The sequence below is a fragment of the Balaenoptera physalus genome (genome assembly GCF_965194825.1).
Source record: "Balaenoptera physalus genome assembly, chromosome: 4".
In the NCBI taxonomy this organism is placed as follows: Eukaryota; Metazoa; Chordata; class Mammalia; order Artiodactyla; family Balaenopteridae; genus Balaenoptera; species Balaenoptera physalus.
This window is the reverse complement of record NC_138891.1, coordinates 21,154,319-21,178,508: the sequence shown is the minus strand read 5'-3', so window position 1 is coordinate 21,178,508 and position 24,190 is coordinate 21,154,319. Positions and strand designations below refer to the sequence as shown.

Sequence of the window (24,190 nt, the reverse complement as noted above, 5' to 3'; positions counted from 1 at the left end):
AGAGGGTGCACAGGGAGGTTCGGAGCGGCCTCACTCCCTCCCAGCTCACTGCTCTGTGAAGGAAATTCCCTCTGGAACTCTGGGGTCAACAAAAAGATTACCTTTCAGACACAGCCTTTTTGTTGGGACAACTGGCTTAACACAAAGCTGAAACCTATTTTACATGTAACCCCAGCATACATTTCCAATGAAGTAAAGTTTAAGTTAATAATAGCTAGCGATGACAGAGCACCTACTATGTGCCAGTTATCGATTCTAGAGCTTTCCATGAATTAGCTCATTTGATCTTCACTACAATGGTATGAGGTATGGGTGATTCCACTTTATTATTTAATGGATAGGAAGTCATCTGGAAAAAAGGTGTAAATATAAAGGTATTAGAAGAAAATAATATTTGGACGAGAAAGGACCCTGTTAGTCTTACACCAAAGGCAAAAAACCATAAAGGAGAAAATGACAGTTTTAAACATTTAAAATTAAAAATATCTATAGTGTAAAAACAAATAAATAAAATTAAAAGATTAATTAGATGCTAGGAAAATTTTTGCAATAAATATGACATAGAAGTGGTCAATAAAACATAAAAACTAATAAATAAGAAAAATGAAATTTCCAATAGGAAATCGAAGAGATGGCATAAATAGGCAATTTATAAGGAATAAAAATTGACAAGCTTTAAAACGTCCAGTCTTACTGGTGGTCAAAGAAATGAAAATAAAATAGAGACTGGATGCCATTTTCTTCACATTTCCATTAAGCAAAGATTTCAAAAAAGATGATAACATCCAGGGATGGTGAAAATAAAGGAAATGTACATTTCTTATGCTGGTTCACACATTTTCTCTTTAACAGTTGAGTAATACTCCATCATGTGGGTATAGCATTATTTATTTAATCATTCCCAATTATTGTTCACTTAGATCATTTCCAATTTTTTTGTCCTATGAATGCAAAGATCATCTCTGTTCATCATTCATTGCAACTTTGATGATTTCTTTAGGAAAGGATTCCAGGAGTGGAATTTTTAGGGTGGGGGGGTTTAAACCTCTTGATGCTGGATGTCAAATTGCTTCCCATGCAGGTAGACTATGTTTTGCTTGACAAGGGGAGCTGGGTAAGAGCAGAACTCAGAGCAGCCCTGGACCAGGAGAGGAGAGGACAACAGGCAGAGTGATTGGAGTCTGGAAGCTGCCCTTCAGGTGAAGAGCTTCGGGGCGGGGGAGGGAGGCAGACCGGGGAGAGGTGGGAGGGCAGGAGCTGAGGCCAGAGGACGAGGGTGTAGGACAGAGTCTTCTAGGCTGGCCCTCCAAGGGAGGACGGCTGATTCCCAGCCCTGGACCTGCCCCACGAGCGAGGCAGTGGGGCCCCATGGGACCGGTTGGCATGGATTCTAGCACCTCACTCACTGGGGCCGACACCCAGCTCCTCCGAGTCTCAAGGGAGGTGACCCAGGCAAAGCACAATGACTGCTAGCTGGTCAATAAGTGGTGGCTGTAGTTACTCGTAGGCTCTCCAAAGGCATTTACTGATTTGATTCTGGGATCTTGGCTAACATTTAAATAAGGGATTCTAATGCCAGCCATTATTCTGAAAAGTGTATGTATCTAATTCAAACCTAAAAATTTGACAAATGAGGAAATCGAGGCATAGAGCGGTCAGGCACTTTGCCTAAGTCATCGGCCTGTAGCACAGCTGGGCTAGACCTGGGCAGCCGTGCTCTGGGCACCACCTCACGCAGCTCTGCGCACCAATAATGCCAACCGCAGAGAAGGAACAAAAGTCTGGACTCTTGGGGGGCTGGTGGGTGGAGGGGGGGGAGTTGTTCTGGTGCCCTGCATCAAGGGCTCCTCCAGGCTGCCTTCCAGTAGGGCTGAGGAGGGGTCCCAGGGGGCCCCTGGCTGCAGGCTGCTCCCACGGGCTGGAGGCCACAGGTCCCAGACTACACTTGAGGCCCCTGGGGTTTCACCCACACTACTAAGTGCTGGCTGGCTGGCTGGCTGGCTGGCCTTGCTCAGAAAAACTAGGCTGGAAAAAGGCAGCAGATGGGCTAGCTGGTGCCCCTGGGAGGAGGCCCATTGCAGAAGCTCTGGAAAACGACAGTGCTCTAGGTTCAAAATGCCTCTGCTGAGTCACTCGGGGGAAGCTGATCTGCATTCAGCTCACTTGGAAGAAGGCGGGGATGTGGGAGATGCAGTGAAAGATTTGCCTCAAACAGGTTAAAATTAAAAAAGGGTGGGGTGGCTGGTGGGACCCGCTCAGCCTCAGCGGGGCAGGGGTGGTGGTAGACGGAGCACAGTCTTGGGAGCCAGACAGATCTGCGTGCAAGGCCAGGCGCTGTCAGCCCTGGCTGTCCCTGGACCACGGTTTCCCCTTCTGTGAAACAAGTGCCCTACCGCCTACCTCACGGGATGAGATAACATGCACAAGTAACTCAGCGCGTGGCTTACCGTAAGCTCCACGAAACGTTCGCTGGTCGCTAGCGTGTGCGGTCCAAGTACCCTGTGCGGACCAAGTAACACGGATTAGCGAATTCAGGGTTCTCAGCACCACTTCCCGGGGACTTGGGAGAAGCTCAGATGCTCGGGCCCTATCCCAGACCTGCTGAATCAGAAAATCCTGTGTCTTACCCAGCCTCCCAGGTGACTCTGATGGTTGCTAATGTTTGAGAACGGCCACCTAATCGATAATTATTAGTATTGTTGTTATAGAACAAGGTGAAAATTTTCATTCTTACTAATAGGGGGAACCAACTGTCCCGGTTTGCCCGGGTCTGTCCTGGGTTTAGCACTGCAAGTCTCACATCCCAGGAAACTCCTCTGTCACAGGCAAACGGGAACCTTGGTCCCCCAGTTGGAACCACATTGTACCTTAGGAAGGGGTTATGGGATTGTGGCGAAAGAAAGCGAACCAGGCGAGGGGGGAGATAACCTGAGGGGTGAGTGTTCAGCTGACTGGGGAGGCCGCTGCTGGGGGAAGCGTGGGTGGGAGGGGTCTGGCGAGGTATGGGTTGAAGGCCAGCTGAGAGGCCCTGACAGCAGAGGGGCCACCCCTGGCACCCCAAGTCCTCCGCGAAGCTCAGGGATGGCTACTGAGAGTGGGCTTCCTTTGTGGAAACTGAGGCAGAGGCTGAACTTCAGAGCGGGGAGCCTGTGGGACGGAGGCAGAGGCAGAAGCCTCTGCAGGACCCTGACCCTCAGGAACTATCTGAGTCTGCAGCTGCCCTGGGGCTGCCATAGGCCGGGGACTGGGGCGAAGGAGGGAAGTAGGAACCTAGCTGACTTAGGTTTGAAGGCATGGATATCTGCTGATATCTGTAATAACTATTAATCCATTTAATAAACATTCAGCATTAACACTGTAGCACCAGGCCCTCCCCTGGACCTGGGGACACACACATCATTGTAGATTGGACCAGACCGGTCAACAAGTTAAGCCAGGCTCCCAGAGGCTTGTAGTCAAGTGTTCATTTACAAAGGGCTGGGCTCCTCCATGCAGTTGTTTCTTTTATTAACCAGTTTTCACTGAGAAGGCATAGGATTCAAGGGACCATCATACAATGTAACCCAGCTGGTTGTCTCAGCCCTGGCCATACATCCGAATCCCCTGGGGAGCTCTGACCCAAGCCAACTGCACCAGATCCTCTGGGCAGCGAGATTCCTTCCAAAACTCCTGAAGTGATGCTAACACAAACACACAGCCCTTTGCAAACCACTGGTTACAAATTTGAGATGATGGCATCGGACATCAAGTGCCTTTGCTACACGCCTCGCATCCCTCCTCTGCACCTGGCTCCCAGCCCCACTCCCGCCCGGGGTGGGTGGCTAAGTGCTCCCAGGCCATCACTGCATCCTGAATTTCCTCTCCCCTTTGCCAGTTCTGGTCCAGGGTGTTGGGACCTGAGCAGCAGGTGGTGGTAACCCCGGTAGGAGGAGGTGAGAGAATCGTGTGTGGGTCACACACTTAGTCACGTGGGGGACAGGGAGAAGGGCTGAGGCCGCCCCTCCCTCAGGATGTTGTGGGAGCAATGCAGGGACGTGTGAAGGATGCTGTCATAGCTGCTTAGAAGATGGACCTTTGCTCATTTCATTTCCTCTCCCCACTCTCAGTGGCCTTGAAACTACCAGAAGGGCCCGCAGACAGAAAAAGAGGTTCGAGGGGCCGGTTCATTTTTTCACTGGGTAACACGGTGGTACGGTGGGAATCTGATAAAAACGATTGTCTCCCCAGAAGAATGCACGTGTACATACAATTTTGCATATGATTTTGAGGAGGGGTCGAGAGGGGGTCAGCCACCCCACCTGTCACCTCACGGAACCAAGGTTAATAACCTCTGTACTAGTGTCCCTGGGCTCCAGACCTTAAGGGACCCTTGTTAATCAGACACAGGGAGGAGAAGGGAAGGATCTGGGCAACTTCGCCCAGAGAGCTGGCTGCTGTCTTGCAGATGAGAACAAAGCAAGCCACCGTTTACCTCCACGTGGTAGGAATTTTCACTTTTACCTACAGGCATTAATTCAGTGGTTCTCAAACTTTAGGGAGCACCAGAATCGCTGGTGAGCTTGTCAAAGCACACAGGGCTGGGGCTCACTTCAGAATTTCTGACTCAGGAGGTCTGAGATGGGCCCGGATAATTTGCATTTCTAACAAGTTCCCAGGTGATGCTGAAGCTGCCGGTCTGGGGACCCAACTTTGAGAACCACCTGCCCGATTATTTTATCACCCCAGGTGCAGGTCCCATGACTGAGTAGGAAGCTGGTTTGAGTCAGAGTTTGTGGTTTCCCACATCATCGCCAGGATGTACGTTCCACTGAAAGCATCCATCAGTTCTGGGCTGGTAGGAACTCTAGTTTTCTTTTCTTATGTTTAAAATTTCACATTAGCATGATAATGCGCTATTTGGCACGGTGGTGGAGCTCTGCAAAGTGAAAGTCTTGGGGGATGAGAGTATCCCTAGCTGGCATAGAACCCCCACCTTTAGAGAGAGCTCCAAGAACACAGAGCCTTTATGTGTTCTCAGCTCGGATTCGGAGCTCTGTGCATTGAATGTGGTTGTCCATATTTTCAGAAAAATGCTAGAGCGTTTGAGAAGCAAACTGGGATCCAATTTGCCTTTGTGCAAACACTTCCCTTAATTAAGGAAACCACTTGCTGGCTGTGGGGATACTTCTGAGTTCGCTGCCTGGCCAGGCAGAATCTTGCGGCTGTTCCAGGGAGGGGAGCAAACTCTAATTGCTGAGTTGAAAGCAGATGAGGCTGCTCCTGGGTGAACGTGGTTGAACTGGGTCTTGAGGCACAGTGAGTCTGATCTCGGCCTGCAGTGGCTTGAAGCGGGATTTCAGTTCCCCGGCCAGAGATCGAAGTCAGGCAGCAGCAGTGAGAGAGCTGAATCCCAGCCACCAGACCACCAGAGGCAGAAATGAATTTCCACAAAGAGATGGAAAGTAGGGAAACAAATAAAGTGTTTATTAGGAGTAAAAAGCATACGTGTGAATAGACTCACACGGGCGGGCTCAGAGGGAGAGTCGTGCCCTCGTGGTAGTTTGAATCACTTGTACGGGGCATTTCTTCCAGGTTTCCTCTGGCCAATCATCTTGCTTTGTCTGGCTCTGAGTCCATATTTGGTTTAATCTCAGCGTCCTCCCCTGTGTGCGCATCGCTTAGCCAAGATGGATTCTAGCGAAGAGGGCTATGGGTAGGGTGACACCACCTACTATGGGGTGGCGTCCCCTCCCTGCTTGGCGCCTGAGGAGCCCTTCCGCACACGTGTAGTCGGGAAGGTCTCCTTGACCTCAGAATGAGGGATACGTGGTCTCTTTTTCTCTTATCCGGGCAGGGCTCAGCTCCTCCTCCCTCCTGCTATTGTCTGCATCTTGGAGTATCTGTCCACAGGGGACCAACCCCAGCTGCTCAGCCTGGGGCCCATCTATCTCCTGCCTCAGGTCCAGGCTAGATTTCATTCCAATGCCTGGTTGATGTCGTAGGGCAGTGATACTCAGATTTTACTGCACATGTGAATTACCTGGGCATCTTGCTAAAATGCAGGTTTTGATGGAGTAGGTCAGGACGGGACTAAAGGCGACAGGTCTAAAGGAGATCTATCAGAAGACCCTTTGCTCTGCTCACCACCACCCAGCACCCAGCCCAATGCCTGGCACGTGGTGGTGCCCAGGAAATCTGCATGGGAGGGGTGAATGGGCAGGCAGACACACCACCCCTCCCTACTCTAGTCTGCAGTCCGGCCTTCTCTGCCCCCAGCACAGAGGGTGTGAGAAGCACCCCTAACCTCCAAGTTTACATGCTTCAGCTGTCATCACCCAAAGAAGTACCAAGAGAGGGCTTTGGTCCTCTATTCCCTGGGAAAAAGACCCAAAGAGGCTCAGCTTGGTCAACTACCCATCAGTTTCAATCAAAAGAGAAATGTAATCACATTATACGAAAGACTGTGATCTTTCAGATGGGGGCAGGGGGCAGTTTTCATAAAAAGCAACATCAGACGATCCAATCGGTGTCCTTTACAAAGAGCATCATTTCTGGGATCTGTACCACGAACACCCACACTGAGCTTTAGCCCTTGTCTGCTTAGGAAGCGCACACCATTGTCCCATTCACAGGCGGGGCAGCTGAAGATTAAAGCAGGTAACTTGCTCAAAGGCACATAAAAGTCAGAGGCAGAGCCCATATCCAGGGCTGCTGGACATCAGGAGATTGGCAGGACGGGGACAACCCTCATAGTCACCAGCTGTCTTCTCCGCAAGAGGGCAGTGTTCTGGGCCAGACACTGACAACGTTTAATGTTCTCAGCGAAACGTCAGGAATATTTGAGTAAGAGGAAATCATACAGACAAGTGTTCCTCTTCTTTTCTTTATTAATGAGTTGGGATACACAAAGACTTAATAAAAGTTACATAAAAGGCTCAAGCATCATTGAGATCTTCAGGCATCACTCTCATTTCACGACAATGGCCACCTGTGTAGACAATAGCTAACACTGTGTAACACAAGCTGGGCGCTCATAGGCGCTCAGTAATTCAAGTATCTTTCATTCTAAGTAAACCCGACATGGACTTTCTAATCCAATGGGCTGCGAATGGAGGGAAACTGTCTCTGGCTCCGGATTTTCTGTAACACGTCCGAGGGGCCTTTGGGTTAGAGCTGCCACGTGTTAGTGGGTGACTCTTCCTAGGAACATGAGGCAGGCCACACCAGGCTGACAGGCATTCTCCACAAGAAGATGGGGGGCAAAGTCCTAACAGAAGCCATCCAAGTGTCCCCTGTGAGGGAAAGTCAGTGGCCATCGCCCCAGGCTTGGGGTGGAGAGGATGGCTAGCATTACTTGCTGGGGAGAAAAAGAGCCCTCTAAGTGGGGGAGGGGCGGAAGAATGTTAGAAGGAAATCTGAGAGCACACAGTGGCAAAGGCATGGGGTGAGAGGATTTCAGGAAGGGTGTGCTCCAGGGGGCATGAAGGGAGCACTATTCAGATGGAAAACCAGTGGGAACACCAGAATGCCACCAAAGACACAAATCCCATTGGGCTCCACAGTCAGGAAGTAGCATGGCCAACTGGTTTTCCAGACTGACCCCGCCAGGTGACCATGTACCGGGGATGCCCTTGGGTATGCGCCACTCAGGCCTATCCAGAAGCCGCCACTGCCACAAGCATCCACAGTTCTCTAAAACGCAAAGAACCGCCTTTTAAAAGTGTTATTTACCCACCTCACCTATGGGGAAAATGAGGTCATGGGAGATGAAGGCTGACCATTAGCTCAACAGGGAGGCTGCAGAAGGCCATCCCTTACCCAGTTTCTCCCTCCGGCATTGTGGGCTGAGTGCAGGAGAGATGTCCTGGAAGATGGGGCCGGGGGTGGGGCAGATGCGCTGCCTTGTTGGGTGGAGGGCCTAGAAGCAGCTGGAATCCCTTTGTCTGGTTACATTCACAGCTAAGGGCTTCGTTCTAAGTCCACTGATCTGTTTCCAACAAGCCTCCCCGTCCAGTGCCGTCAGGGAGCTGCAGGCTCCACAGTGGGCAGGGGTGCTGGTGGTGGTCCGTGCCCGGGACCTTCCTGAAGCGGACGCTGCCCCGTGTGCAGGGCTTCCTGTCCTGCTCCTCCACCCCCTCCATCACCGCATCTCCATCCTTCCTCCTTCCCGCTGTCTTGCCTCTTCCTCATCTCGTTTGCAGCTGCCACCCAGCTGCACCCGGGCTGCTAGGGTGTGGCTCAGAGGAGCGTATCGGTTGGAAAGAGCCTTGTCCTGTTAGTGTTTAGAAGGCCCATTAACATTACAGGATCTTGGGAAGCTCTGAAGTGCCTGATCTGGAATATTCTTTGTTATCCTTCCTTTCAGGGTCAGAAAAAAAGGGCCATTTAGACAAAGAAGTTTGATTTTCCAACAAACAGAAGTCCCATCTGTTGTTTCCGGCATCAGAATCACTCTTTGGCTGCGCTCCCCTTCCACCACGTTGCTGGTGATCTTGCTGAGTTAGGAACTCAGCACATTTTCAAAACTAGGGAAGAATCCAGGTGTCTCGATGTCCAGCTGAGTGCTCCCTTTCCCCGGCTTTCTTTCTCCAAATGGTGGCCAGGCCACTCACTAGGGATATTCTAGTTTGCTTGGTGGCCTGATTTGTAACAGATGGAAACTAAGGTCACTAGCCGGCCGCCTCATCTTTTGACTTTCTCTCCAGGGTGCGCTGTCCATCCACCCCGCCCCAGTCTGGCTCACGCCAGCAGCACCTGAGAGGCAGGTGGGCGTCGTCAGGAAGCTAGGGGGCTGGCCCCTTGTAGAAACAGGTGTATGGGAGCCATGTCGTCACCCCAACCTTACTTTCTCCTCCACTTATATAGTGTAGTTAAGATCCAAGAGATTAATAAAAGTTCCTGCCAGAAAGGCAGCCTGTAATACTAAGTTTGCAAATGCTTCAAGGGATTTTGCTCATTTATTGGGCTTAAGAAGTGAGTCAGTTGACTCAAAGGGAAAATGGCTTCAGGTCTTGGTGCTGTTTTAGTACGAACAGTACTGGATCATTTTTGGTTCAGATTTAGCACGAACTAGAGTTTTCCAGATGGTGTCCGTGTTAGCTGACTTCGACGCAGAGACCGTACACGCCTGTTCAGTGTGTTTGTATCAGAGGCACCAGAGAGCACAGGTGATGGGAGAAAGCCCTCTCCCATGGCTGCGAAGAACACAGAACTTAACCCACACCACCTGAAAAATACACGAACACTTTTGTGACTCCAGTAAACTTACTTAAAATTTATATATTTCCAGGGTAATGAGAAGCCCTTTTAAAACTGACGTGCCCGCCTCTCCCCTCAGCAAAACAAAATTTTGTTTCCTAATATCTGCATATCCTCAACCACAGTAAAACCTTCTGGGTACACACATCTCTCTTCTCTCCAGTTTATAGTAGGCCACGAGTAGGGTCTGTTTCTCCCGAGGCCTCCAGCCACGGTCCCCGTGAACTTCTGGTCTCTCGGTCACTCTGCTTTCATGTTGAGCTGCGTTTTGGCACGGCTGGGAAAATTCAGTTAAAAAACAACCATATTCCAGACATGTTATAGAAGAGGTCTGCTGAAGACTTGAAACTTCACCAGGCAGTGGGCACAGACCCCTTTAATAAAATAATAATCCCTAAAATAATTTAAAAATCTACAAAAGACACCCAAGCTCAGACACTGTGGACCGGGGGTGGGGTTGGGGGGGGCGTGATCATGGCTTGTTTTTGTACGTGGAGAAACACTTCCACATCAAACCCACACTATGTAGTTCAAAGAAACAACACAGCCACCAAGAGCGGGGAGGGGCCGGGCTGCATCAACACAGGGACTTGGATGCTGCTTTGTTTACTGCCGCCTCTCGGTTGCTGCTGAGACACAGGGCAGCCCGTGCCCTTCCAGCAAAGCCAGACTCCACCTCCTCCCTGCCCACCCTCCCTCTCTCCCTTCCTGTGTCAAGTCCTCGGTCCAAGGGTCATGGTTAGAATGGTCTTCAGTGCGGTTAGGCAGCGGAGGGGTCCCAAGGGCTGGCCAGTTCCCGGTCACTGTGCCCAGGGCCTCGGGCCATCACAATATCACGCACTGCAGTTTGTGGGTGCCAGTGGCCCGGTCTCCCCGCCATTTGGTTTTCTTCTTCTTCTTCTGGCTTTTTTCCGGAATCTGTTGCCTTTTGAGACAAGGAAGGGCAGAATAACAACGTTAGAAAGGCCTTTGCTTCTCCCTGCCTTCTCCTCCCTTGCCCCTGGGTCTGCGGCTGGGAGGCCAGTTCTGGCTGTGGAGGGGGAGGGGGAGGGGGGGGCCGCTGTCCTGGACGCTGGAGGAAGAGAGCCTGGCCCAGACGGTGTCTCTAAGGCGAGGAAGTGGGAAGGGAGAGAGAGCAGAGCAAAACCTGTCATGCTACTGGTGAGACTTCCTGATACCATGCTGTGGCTATGTTTATTTCAATCACAAGCTATGTTATATGTTATACAGGGTTGGCGTCTATGTCTGTGTTTCATATTTTAAATAAAATGACAGGTCAACTGAGCACAAAAGCTTTTTACGTGTTTCCTGTTCATTTTTCCTACGTCTAAAACCTGCCCTTGGAACTCGAGGTCCATAACCAAGACATCACCCACTCCTGGTGTGGTAGCATCTCCTAACTCCAGGCAAAGGCCCATGAGAAAATCGCTTCCCGAGTGCAGGACTGCCAGCTAAAGCATAAGGTGAAGGCTGCAAACCACCGTCCACGCTGGGGAATAATGAGAAAAGGAGGTTGTTGGGTGTGAGTGTATGGGTGTGAGTGTGTGCACGCACTGCGGGGGCTGAGAGGCGGCAGGTTGGGAAGTGCACGGCGATTCCATGACTAAGCAACAGCCCTACAGGTCAGCATAAGACAACATACCAAATGCATGCTGTCTGAGAACCACTGGCTAGGCCACTCTGTACGTTGAAGACTTTGGCAACAGGAAAGGTGGGGGGACAGTGAGACCAGCCAGGACACTGTCTCCGTCATCTAAGCATGGGATGATTAAGGTTTGGACCTGACTATGCAAAGGAATCCACAAGAGACTGTACAGCCTGGGGTTTCTGACACTCCTTGGAGACCGACAGTGGGTAGGGGCTGGAAAGGAGACACATGTACAAAGCCTCTGTGATTGCAGCCTGGGGATCAGAATGCTGGTTGTTCAGGTGAAATGTCAAGGGGTGCTCGGACATCAGGGAAGAGGAGAATGGACTACTTTTTACCGCGTTGGCAGCTTTGGTGTTGGGAGAACACCGGGGGCGGGATGGAGGCGCTGCCCTCGCGGAGCCTGAGCTGCAGGATGGAAGGGAGGCCAGGGAGGCGGCTGAGCTGGCACCTCGCGCAGGAAAGCACCTTGTTTAGCTTGTGGCTTCACCCACTGGGAGTCGGGGAGAGCAAAGGTAGGTGGGAAGGACAGAGATGGACAGAAGTGTAAGAAATGCAAAACCAGGCCCAGAACCGTCCAGCCTGGGCCTCAGACACGGTGCCGTGCTCCTCCAGCCTTCCCGGTGTCCGTCTGGCCACAGAGGCCCTGCTTCCAGGCAGGCGGGCCTCACTCACCTAATTACTCTAACCAGGTCATGGAAGGCTCTGTCGACGTTGAGAGGTGGGTCCTTGGCACTGGTTTCTATGTACGGAATCTGGAAGGCAAAGCAGCATTATGGAGTTCCTGTAACAGCATTACAAAGTCCTGTTCCCTAAAAAGGCAAATTCTCAGAGGTCCCGAGGAACCCTGTGAAGCCCCCATGGAACCCCGGCTCCTACAACCTCAAGCCCTCAGTGGTTTCTCACTCTATAAAGTTGGAAAGTTTTACTGACAGCTTTTCTGATTCTCTCTTGTTCTCTGGTCACAGAGATATTTAAGAGCCCCCTAAAAATAGAATAAAAATGATCTTTTTAGACACTAGAAGACTAAAGACTGTTTCATTTATCAAACTGATGTATGTTCTGATTCTATTCATTTTTCTCTCTGAGGTCTATTTCTCTACCTTAGAGGATTCTGCCCCTCTTCCCAGGTCCTCCAGAGGGGACTCCGGTGGGAAAGGCTGAGGCGAGGCTGGACCCTGGGCAGGACTCTGCACCCTGACGACCCCGGTGGTCTATGCACCCCACCCCGAACTCAACCGTCTGCCTGGCCCAGCTCTTGCTTGGTCTGCGTCTATGAGCCCGGAGCTTGGTCTGCATCTATGAGCCCGGAGCTTGGTCTGCATCTATGAGCCCGGAGCTCAGCCATGTTTGCAGAAGGCTTGTGTCTGCATGTTTAAGGCTGAGGATCATTACCCGGCTGGAAGGCAGCAGTAACTGGGAGATGCGGCTGAGGGGACCCTATAGGGCCATGTCTACCCCAAGCCTCGGACTGGCACAGGGAGGAAAACAAAGGCTCCGTGAGGTCAGGACACGGTCTTCTCCTTTAATAGGGACCCCACAAAGTCAGGAGGCTCATCCCCACTCCCCCAACAAGTGGCGAGAGTGTGGGCTCCGGACAACACGCACAGGCCCCCTAGATGAGATGCAGTAAGCCAATCACGATTAGACTGAAGAACTCTGGTATTTTTCGCAACCTTCTCCTGATTACAAAATTAAGGCATTTCATTATAACACGCTTGAAAAGGAAAAGCACAGCGAAGAAAATAAAAACGATCAACAGTTTAAATGCATGGGGGTCCGGGGTAACAGGGTAAGTCGTTATCTCAGAGGAGCATGTCGTAAATGATCGCCCAGGACACATCATAAAGTATCTTCCCATCAACGACCATCGCGGGAGATCAGATGTTCACACACTGCTGTGGCTTCAAGCAGGGGCTTGCTCTAGCTGACCCAGACACAAAGGGCAGAGCACAAAGGACATGGCTCAGACCTTCGAAATTTTCACTTGACAAATATTTGAGCCTCTGATAACCCCGAGAGGAAACTGCCTTCCACTGTAGGCTGTTGGACCGTAGGCGGCTCACTGAGGTGACTGTGGGCTGTTTGGCCTCCCAGGTCTCAACGTCCCTGACCTCACTAATCCTCTGAGGTAAGCAGCTATCTCCATTTCACAGCTGGGGAGACTGAGCTCAGAGTGGTGACGTACTTGCCCAAGGCCACACGGCGGCCAGCAGAGAATCAAGATCTGGACCGAGTGCACATTCCACTTCCCACATGGCCTGGCACGGACGGGTAGAGGTGCTGAAGTCCGCTGCGGAGCCTCTTCTAGGCGTGGCAGGTGCCCCAATAGCTCCTGGGAGCCAGAGTCCTGTGCAACCTTGTGAGGGCAGGACAGCGTTCTTCCCTGTGCACACTCACTCAGCGGGGAAGCGGGAGGGCAGCTGGGGCTGGGACCTACCCGGAGGCTCTTCACATCCTATAATCCTGCCAGCTCATAAGTCCCAGGCTCCTGGGGCCTCCGACCTCTGCTGCCTGCTCACAAGCACACCCGCTGTAGTACGCCCAGGTCCCCAGACGCCTCCACTTTCTTTCTGGGGATCCTGCTTCTGAAGAAACACTGATGTGCATTATCTGGGTTCTTAGAATTCTAGGGTGTCGTAGTAACAAGACTTAAACTTAGGGAAACCCTGCAATAAAGGGTAGTACTATTTGACTCCACCGAAGGGCCAGGAAATGCCACCTTCCTGCATGGGATGGGGGTGACCTGCCTTGGTCAGCTAAAGAAGAACTTGCCTTATGAGCTCTAAAATTAGGACAGTAGCTCACAGGGTCATTTGGTCGAAAGATAAATGAGGCAGCAGCGTTTGCTGTAGGAGCAAGGTTAGCTGAGAAACTGGAGACCTGGGTTCTAGTGGGGATGGGTGGGTACTCCTCGCCAGCCATGAAGCCCCCAGAATTCACTGAGCCCCCCGTGTCTCATTCCCTTTTACCTGCAGAATGGGGCTGCTGCTACCCCCGTGCAGCGCCCATCCCCCGTCCCCAGCCTGCCAGCCACCCACCCAGGGGTCTGCGAAGGCTCTTAGCATCAGCTCACTGTGTGGAGCCCGAGGCTGCGGGATGGAATGGCTCCTGGTCTCTCTCTGTGCAGGATGTTGGCCGGTGGAGGGCATGGGCACGCTACTGTCTGAGGCCTGCGTCTAATGCTAAACCCAGAGGTTAGTTCCATGCTCACCTGGAGACTTCTGAGCACACCTGTCTTGGTTGATCACTTCCTCCTCCTTGAGGCATTTTCTCTCCTTGGCTCCCAAGACCCCACTCTGGTCCTCACACGTCACTGACCGCTCTGTCCCTTTTGCTGCTTCCTCTCATTTCCCCATACCCACAGCACTGAAGTGTCCCCAGCCTCAAGCTTGGGACCCCTGCCCTATCTACACCCATTCCCCTGGGCTTCATGGCTTTTTTCTTTTTGTGTGTATATATCTCTCTCTCTATCTCTATCATGTGTGTGTATACATAAATACATAATTATATATACACACAAAATTGAGGTATAACTGACATACACTAGTTTCAGGTGTACAACTTAATGATTCGACATTTGTATATCTGGCAAAATGATCACCACAATAAGAAGTCTAATTATATCCATCATATATAGTTACACAACTGTTTTTTCTTGCGATGAGAACTTTTAAGATTTACTCTGGTTTCATGGCTTTAGATTCTACCCACATGCTGCTGATTTCCAATATGTACCTCCAGATGGTGTAGCTGACAGCTGTCTGGACACCTCCACTTGATTATCCCCTCGGCTCCTCAAACTAAGCATCTAAAACAAAGCTCCTGGTCTTCCCCACGTCCTCGGTGCTCTAGCCCCCCTGCCCGGCTAGTGGAGCTCCAGTCTTCTGAAAGTTCCTCATGCCCCAAACCCTGGCATCCTCCTCAAATCCTTTCTCTCTCACCCCACATCCGGCCTGTGGGCAAATCCTGTCGGCCTTCAGAAAGACACCAGAATCCACCCGCTCCTTGCCACCTCCACGGGCACCACGTGGGTCCACGTCAGCCGGCACCTGACTTACGGTGCAGCCCCCAAAGACCTTTCTCCACATGGGCACCAGAGGGAAGCTGTTCAGCCATGAGTCGGGCCGTGTCACCCCTCACTCAAAACCCTCCAGTGGTTTCCCCTCCACTCTGAGCAAAAGCCCATAAGGCCTTAAACCCCCCGCTCTGACCTCACTTCCTGCTACTCACCCCTCTCACTTCTTCTGCTCTGGCCGCTCCGGCCTCCTTTCACCTCCTTGCTGTTCCTTAAACTCCCACCTCAGGGCCTCTGCACTGATTATTCCTCTGCTGGAACATTCTTTCCCCAGAAATCCAGAGGACTCACTCCCTCACCTCCTGTCAGTCCTCACTGATATGCACCTTTCCAGTAAGGCTTTCCCTGACCACCTATTTGTAAAAGCAGCCCCCCACTCCACGTTCCCTACCCCCTTCCCTGATTTACTTTCCCCCAGAGCACATGTCACCTTCTGACACGCTCTAATTTGCTGCCGTCTCTAGAAGCAAGCACCCTGAGGCAAGGAGTTTTGTTTGCCAGGGCCTAGGACTGTTGAATGAACATGTGAATAAACACAGAAGGCAGAGACAAGCAAAACGAACTCGCAGTGAGCCCCTCCCTCTACTTACAGAGCTGGGCCCACTGGGCAGAGGGAAAGGGCAACCCTGCAGACTTTCCAGGAGGCTGGGTGAACTTCTACATAACTGACCATTGAGGCTGGGGCATGGCTGTGCTAATGCGGGGGGAGGGGTGGGAAGAAGCCCAGTGACCCCACCATCCAGTGGGCAAAGGGGCATCACAATGAACTGAAAAACAAACAAACAAACAAACAACCCGAAGATGTCTGCTGACGTGCACTGTGTGGGCCTGGGCAAACCTCTGTTTTATCACTCGATGGAGACAGTGGTGCCTAGCTCAGCATGTGGTTGCCGGGAGTAGATGCTCCCCCAGCACAATGCCTGGCACAGAGCAGGGCTCAGTGAAGGTGGCTGATGTGACGATTCTGAGCACAGTCAGGCACTGGCTCAGAGACAGGGACAGAAGCCAAGCCTCTGCGCAGCCCAGCGAGGAACCTGCTGCGTCGGGGCCGGGAGGTGAAGGTACCTGCTCCCCACAGCGGGGCCTCTAATGACTGCCAAGAAGGTGCTTTCTCTCTGGCCTGCTGTCTTGTTTCACAAAATATCCCACGTCACATGTGCCTCTATGTGGATCTAGCCCACTACCTAGGAGGCCTGTGTTTCATTCCTGTAGACTAGGACTGCAGGAGTGAGGGGGCACTGACAGCCCCTGAGCCCTCACCCCGACACACGCACACGCGCGCACACACACACGCGCACACACATGCACACGCGCGCATGCACACGCACAGACGCACACACCACCTACATTGTGTTTGGTGGCCATTTCTTTTCCTTGCTCCCTGGTGATTTTCCTCAAATGCATCAAATCGACCTTGTTGGCCACGAGGATCATCGGGAATGACTCCCTGGGAAAAAAAGGAACAGCAGCTCGTGAGCTTCCCTTGGTGAAGGCGGGGCACCCACGCCTCAGGCCTGACACAGCACACAGCACCTCCCTATGGGCCTGGGTTGACTTCAGAGTCTTTCCCTCCACATCTCCTGGAATGGAAGAGGGACCCGGGGGCTGCTGGCTGCCTTGGTTTGAAGCCTCAGGCCCGTTGCAAGGTGAGTGGAGGCCCTCCTGGGAATCCCCTGGCTCTGCACTGACTGGGCCAGCGGCCAGGTCCCCAGACCTGCTTCCTCTCATCTCCCAGTCACCCTGACACACCACGCATGCAGGCCATCATGCTGTGGCCATCAGCAGTGACTTGTGAAGAGCACCAGGGGCTGGCACACAGTTGCCACTCAATAAATGGCAGCTGCAAAATCAGGATGGCTCCCAAGAGTGGAAGGGAGGGATCAAGAGGCATGTCTGCCTTAAAGATTCCCGTGGACACATGGGGCCAAACTGCTGTCCCAAAGCGAACGAAATGCCAGTCTTTGTCAGCATTGAGTATTTTCATAAAGAAATTATAATTTGATGGGTGAAAAATGGTACTTTATCCTTCTTCCTTGCACTTATTTGATTAGCAAGAAGATTGAATATTTTCCCGTATCTGTGTCATGTATGTTTTCTCTTTAGAGATTCCTATAGTCAGGGGCTTAACCCACATTTGTCTCTTGGAGCTCTATGTGTATATGTGTGTATGTGTGTGTGAGTGTATATCCCTTTACCTTGAAAAGTTATTAACACTTTGCCTTTGAGATAAGTGTTAACTGGATTTTTCGAATTTTGAAATTTTCGAAAATTTTGAATTTTCGAGATTTGTTCAAAGCTTGCTGTTTTCCTATTAGTTTGTCCTTTTACTTTTACATTGCCTCTTTAAGAGCCAATTAACTGAAAAGACCAGTTGGGCTTAAAACAGAATCCAACTTATTTAACCACTCCATATTATGCTAAGGAAAACATGAGCCTTTAATAGGGGCTTAGAAATCTCACAGTCAAATGTGATGTAACCAATTACAATGTACGCTGGAGAGAAAATTCACTTTTTCTTTGACTGTAATAAAATCTGGTTACATTGGAGCTGAAAAACAGCTGTTATTTATGATTCCTTGACTCATCGGTGGGGACAGTTTAGGAGAGATGGGAAGGGGCCGACGCCTCGAGGCCTTGGCTGCATGTAGACTCCTCTGGCTGGGTGGAAAGAACTAGGGTGGGAGCTGGTAGGAGTCGGAGGGACCAAGGTCTGAATGCAGCTCTGCCCCCTCGAACCTCAGCTTTCACCTGAAGATCTGAGAAAGACAGACAGACAGACAGAGCCCACCCTGAGCCAGGCATGGGGAGGTCCCGGCCTGGCCGCCCTCACCTGTCCTTGACGCGCAGGATGAGCTGGTGGAAGCGGTCCACGTGCTCGAAGCTGGCCTTGTCCGTGACCGAGAAGACGATGAGGAAGCCGTCCCCCGTGCGCATGTACTGCTCCCGCATGGCGCTGAACTCCTCCTGTCCGGCTGTGTCCAGAACTGGGGTGGGATGAGGCTGCTCAGGGGCTGTCACCACCCACCCTGGAGCCCCTGGGGCCTGTGGACCCCCAGGCTGCTGCTGCGGCCCCTGGGGTGGCTCCATCGGGCCCTCCCCAAGAGGTTCCAGGCTGTGCTTGGTAAGGGTCCAGCGGGGCCTCAGACACCTCAGTGTGCAGCTCTAACTGACTCCTTTGTGGACCCACTGACTCCAGCCCACGCTGCTCCCTGGGCCTTAATTCTCTGCCTACAGAAAAGCCTCATAAAGCCAGTGATCAGCTCTGCTGCAAAATCCCTCTGGAGTCCCCAGACCTAGGCTTGGAGCCCTGCTGCAGCCCTTACAAGCTGATTCTTGGGAAAGTCACCTGACTCTCTGAGCCTCCATTTTCCCCTTTGTAAAATGGACACAATGGGCTTTCCCTGGTGGCGCAGTGGTTAAGAATCCTCCTGCCAGTGCGGGGGACACGGGTTCGAGCCCTGGTCTGGGAAGATCCCACATGCCACGGAGCAACTAAGCCCGTGTGCCACAACTACTGAAGCCCACGCGCCTAGAGCCCGTGAGCCACAACTACTGAAGCCCACGCGCCTAGAGCCCGCGCACCGCAACGAAGAGTAGCCCCCGTTAGCCACAATTAGAGAAAGCCCGCGCACAGCAATGAAGACCCAATGCAGCCAAACATAAAAATAAATAAATTTAAAAAAAAATTGGACACAATGCCTCTACCTTGCAGCTCCTTTGGAGGAGAGCCCTGGGACAGGCCTGAGGGAAGCCCCAGGAGGCCATCCCGGGTCAGGAAGTGTCCTCAGTCCCTGTGCGGACAGACACCAGGCAGGGCGAGGAGAAAGAGCAGCCCCCGAGAGCCGGGGCCCTCGCCACCTGGGATGGGGACGCTACAGGGTGGTGCGATGTGGGAGCTGAGGCAGCTGGGGACACGGAGGCTGCGGCGGGAACCTCTCCGCAAAGGCTCTTCTCCCCAGCCCATCCATCTCCTCTCACTACCCGCACCGCTGTTCTCCAGAGATCAAAAGCTCTCCCTGACTGTTTCAGAGAGAGGTCACAGCCTCAGCGGCGTAGGGGGCGGGGGTGTCTCCCTTTAGACCTGCAAGCCTGGCCGGCTCCAGCGCTGTGGGCGTTGTGAAATCTGAACCCCTCAGCGGCCTGCAAGCCCCTGCCCCAGACCCACTTCCCATCTCCTGCACGCAGCGGAGCGGCTGGTTACGGATCCCGAAGCCGGGTTCGGGGCTGAGTCTGGCTCCTCACCCCTGGAGGGTGACCCTGGGCAAGCTCGCTTCTCCCTGCCTCCTCTTCCTAAAATGGGCTCGTCGGGGCTGTTCTGAGTTAATGTACTCAGGCCCTCGGAGCAGCGCTGGCACAGAGAAGCCCTATAGGGGCGTCTGCTGTGAGCCTGTATCCTCACCCGGGGCGCCTCTCCCCCCTCAGGGCCTGGGACTCCTTCCCCCAGCCACCCCTCCTCTCTGCTCCCCTAGCTTGGTGAGCAGGCTGTGACTCACAGAATTCTGCTCCTGAGCCCCCGTGACGCTCACCACCCCCATACAGACCCTTCATGACGCTGTTCTCACCGCCCATTGAAAAGGCCCCCAGCTGGACTGTCAGTTCCCAGAGGCAGGGACCTGGTTTGTGTGTCACTCGTCTACTCAGAGCCTGGCACAAACAGGACTCAAATAGTAGTTGAATGAATAAATGAATAGATGAATGTGAAGTCTATTCGGTTTCATGCATCCATCCATTCATTCAAGAAATATTTGAGAGCCTACTGTGTGTCAGGCAGTGTTCTAGGCACTATGGATACAGGGGGAATGGGGCAAAATCCTTGCTCCCATAGGACTTACATATACTCTAATAGGAAGGCAGATAAATGAATGGATCATATTATATCTAGTAAAGATGAGTACATACTATGAAGAACAATGGCACCAGTTGAAGGAAACTGGAAGAAGTTGGTGTCGTTTTGGATAGGGAAGGATGGCGTCTCTAGGAGAAGCTTTTGAACAGTGACTAAATGATGGGGGAGGGGGAGCCACGTGGCCAAGGGCAAGAGCATTCCCGGCAGAGGGAACAAGTGCGTGGAGGTGTGCAAGGGCAGGCCCGCTGGCCTGGGGAAGCGGAGGGACTGGTGAGCGGAGGAGAGGGAGGAGGTGGGGGCAGGTGATGGGGGGGGTGGGCTGCTGCACCGGGGTAAGTCTGACTTCATTCTAAGCAAGAAACGGGCCACCACAGAGACTGGGCCAAAGAGCGAAATGATCTATAGGACATTTGAAAAGTTTATCCTGGCTGTTGGGAAAACCCAGACCAAGAGTAGAAGCAGCGGCACTAGGTAGGAGGTTATGCCATAACCAGCAAGAGAGGATGGAGGACTGGACCAAGGGTGGGATGGGGTGGATGCTGTGAGAAGTGACCAGATGGAGGGCTGGACCAAGGGTGGGATGGAGTGGATGCTGTGAGAAGTGACCAGATTTAGGCCACTTTCTAAGACAGAGCCAACAGGAGCGGGGCGTTCTGTGTGGAAATGTGTGGACGTGGGAGTGGGAGAGAAGAGTGTTGAGGACAGTGGCTGTCTGGGGCCTGAGCCAAATGAATGGTGGTGTCATATCCCAAGGTGGGGAAGACGGTGAAAAAGAGGGTTGGGAGGGCTGAGTTTTTTACACACACTTCAGAACCTCTCAGACACCTATGTGAGTTTCAAATAGGCATTTGCAGACTTAAGTCAGAAACTTAGAAGAGGGGCAAGAGATACAGATGTAGGATATATCCATCTACATGTGTGTGGATGGCAAGGAAAGCCACAGGATGGGCTATCCAGGACCCCCAGGAAGCCACATCTCCTCAGGAGACACCTTGAGATCGTGCCTGAGAAAGTGACCTCATCCCCACAGCCTGTCGCCCCTGCACATGCTCCTGAGTCACTCAGCATGGCAGAGCGGCAAGGCTCGGCAGACACACGGACCCAGGCTGTGCCCCACGCACAAGAGCCTCAGTCTCCTCATGGACGAAAGGCGGGGCAGGGCTCCTGGGTCTTCAGGATTGAGTTCTGATATCCTAGAATTCTTTGGTCTGGATATCAAATGAAGGGGCTAAGAAAATAAGATCTACAGCTGAGGACCAGTGGGATGACTGAGGCAGTTTCCCCAATTTCCTAGGGAGGGGGTGGGGAACGAAGACTGCACCTTCACCCAGAGGGAGTGGAGCCTTTGGCCCTAAGTAAATCCCACTCAGAAATGCAATCAACAAAAAAGATGAAAGTGGCATGGATTTGGCTGAAGTGGGGATGGGGAGGTCTCAACTGAATAGCAAAAGACATTCAGGTAATATTGTAATTAATATGCTCATAGATTTTGAGGGTGTATATTATCCAAAACAAAAACTAGAGGTCTAAGATATTTAAAAATCTGATCATTCAGAACTTAAAAAAAACGATTCAACAGGGAGTTGAAAATCAAATGGACCCTCTAGAATGGAGAAAAAGTCATTTCAGACATTGATGGCCTTAGAAATTACATTACCCACAGTTTCTAAGAGAATTCTTGGAGGATATACACCAGCAAAGTGAAAAATAGATCCACGAAAGAGAAAGATGAGTGGTACCAATGGTATGCAAAGGAAACAGCACAACCTAAGAGTTAAATTTAAATAAATATTATAGCACAACTTGAAGAAAATGAATGGCAATTTAGAACTAAAATCTATGATGATCCACATGTGAGGGTATGGGCTGGGAAAAAATAAGTCATTACTAAAGTGCTTGCCTTATCTGGGAAGAGTTTAAAGATATTGATTACATCCAGATGTTGGTAGAAAAACATAAGTATACACACACATATGTATATAGAATAACCACCTGAAATAAAACTCAAAACTTCCTAATCATTAGAGGAAAGAAAAACAGGACTAAGTAAATGGGACCAGTCCAATGAAACTATACAAAAATAAGAAAGTTTAAAAAGTAGACATGAAATAAGATGGCAGAAATAAATCTATGATGGATGACGGTAAATGCAAATGGGTTAAATGCACCCATTAAAAGCAGATACTCAGTACAAAATCCACTTGTCTGCTACTATAAAAGACACGTATAAAACAAAATGACACAGAAAGAATGAAAAATGAAAAGATAAAAAAGGATATGCCAGCCACATGCATCCACAAAACAGAATTCAAGGCTAAGGAATTAAACAGAACAAACCAGGGTATTTATAATAGGAAAAAGTACAGCATCAAGAAATGTCAAAGTCATGAGTCATAAGCATATAAGAATGTTGCCTAAAATATATATATATATGTATAAAAAACTAATTTTTTAAAACAGTAGGAATTGACAAATCCCACAATCATTGTGGGAGAATTGAACAGTCCTCCCTTAGAGACAGAACAAGTGGCTCCCAAAATAATGATTTATCATTAAATAATACAATTCATAAATGTAATCTGAGAGACTGAAAGAATGAACTCTACATTCAAAACCATAAGTAAGTATTTTCAAACACACGTGAAATCGTCATAAAAATTGGCCATATATTAGGCCATAAATAAAAATTTCAACAAATTCCAGAGAGCATAAGTCATATGGGTCATCAGAAATGAACAGAAACATGAGTATAAAAGAAACTATCCACTTGAAAATCTAAAAAGGTATAGTGCTCTACAATTCTCCAGTAAAAGAGCAAAGCAGAGATCACAAACAATTTAGAATTGTACAACAATAGACAATAATAAAACCCCCTGTTTTGAGGTCCAAGTGGTACTTAGAGGAAAATTACAGCTTTAAATGCACTTCAGAAAACAAGGAAGGCTAAAAAGTAACTAAGCATTTTAAACCAAGAGGTTAGAAAAGAAAAAATAAAATAAAACCAAAGAAAGAAGAAATCATCAACAAAAGTAGAAATTAAGAAAATGGGAAGAAGGAAAAAGTAGCTGATATCTAAAAATCAAAAGCTGATTCTCTGAAAAGACCACTTAAGAAAAAAACCTTTAGGAATTCCTATCAGAGGAAAAAAAAGAAAAGCTATTTGGAATGAGAAAAGGCCTATGACTATGGATATCGATAAATATTTAATTAGAGAAAACTACAGTTTTATAGCAACATATTTTCAACTCGATGAAATGGGTGTTTTAAGAAAATATAAATGAACAAAATTGGCTCAAGAAAATATATAAAACCTGAATAGGACAATAATTATCAATGAAACTGAAGAGACAAGGGCTTCCCTGGTGGCGCAGTGGTTGAGAATCTGCCTGCTAATGCAGGGGACACGGGTTCGAGCCCTGGTCTGAGAGGATCTCACATGCCGCAGAGCAACTAGGCCCATGAGCCACAACTACTGAGCCTGAGCGTCTGGAGCCTGTGCTCTGCAACAAGAGAGGCCGCGATAATGAGAGGCCCGCGCACCGCGATGAAGAGTGGCCCCCACTTGCCGCAACTGGAGAAAGCCCTCGCACAGAAACGAAGACCCAACACAGCCATAAATAAATAAATAAATAAATAAATATTTATTTATTTAAAAAAAACAAAAAACAAAAAAACTGAAGAGACAAAAACTACCCCACGAGGAGCCCAAAGCTAGTCTTGTAATCTACAAATTGTTCCAGAACAAGAAAAATATAGGAACTTTCTAGCTCATTGTAAGAGCCTAGCATAATCCTAATAACAACCTGGACAGAGACAGCACATGGGTGTGTGGTGACCGCCAGGCCCGCCCCACCTTTGGGGGACAGAAGCAGCCTGCATGTGTGACCCTAAGAGGTACAGCCATCCATTTGCCAATTATTTTCTGAGCACTTACTCGGTACCAACCCCTCTGCTGCTTGGTACTTTGGGTGGTTAAAGAATAAGATGCATCTCCCTCTTAAGGTACTTAGAGGCTAGCTGGGCTGATACTTAAAGAAAAATAACAACACAGGACAGAAAGTGATACATATTACTGGAGATCTAGAGAAGGGGTGGGTCCCTTTGGCCTGGAGGGATAATGGAAGGTTTTAGTGAAGAGAGGACATTTATCGAAGAGAGGACGTTTATCAGAAGAATAGAATTTGACATAAAGAGACAGAACCTGGAGAAGGGCCTCGCAGGCAGAGGAACAGCACAAGCAAGGGCCCGGGGGCTGGAAAGGAGAGAGCAGTGAGGAGGCCGGTGCGCTGGGGGAAAGGGTCTGTGTTGGGAAGAGGAGGGAGAAAGAGGAGACAGGGAGATCAGAGGCTGGGACCTTGGATCCTAAACTAAAATGTTAGAA

General features: G+C 50.4%; 1 protein-coding gene across 4 annotated transcripts in view; it reads right to left on the bottom strand.

Moving 5' to 3' along the window:
• Positions 1 to 6,846: 6,846 nt before the first annotated feature.
• MRAS (muscle RAS oncogene homolog) overlaps positions 6,847 to 24,190 on the bottom strand; it is a 59,655-nt gene continuing 42,311 nt past the window's right edge. For all 4 annotated transcript variants that reach the window (XM_082461332.1, XM_082461330.1, XM_082461329.1 and 1 more), the window contains 4 exons: positions 17,794 to 17,947; positions 16,311 to 16,410; positions 11,561 to 11,640; positions 6,847 to 10,162 (listed from right to left, as the gene is read on the bottom strand). In XM_082461332.1, coding sequence (XP_082317458.1) covers positions 10,063 to 10,162; positions 11,561 to 11,640; positions 16,311 to 16,410; positions 17,794 to 17,947 — 434 coding nt within the window. In that variant the 3' untranslated portion in view covers positions 6,847 to 10,062. The remainder of the gene's footprint in view (positions 10,163 to 11,560; positions 11,641 to 16,310; positions 16,411 to 17,793; positions 17,948 to 24,190) is intronic.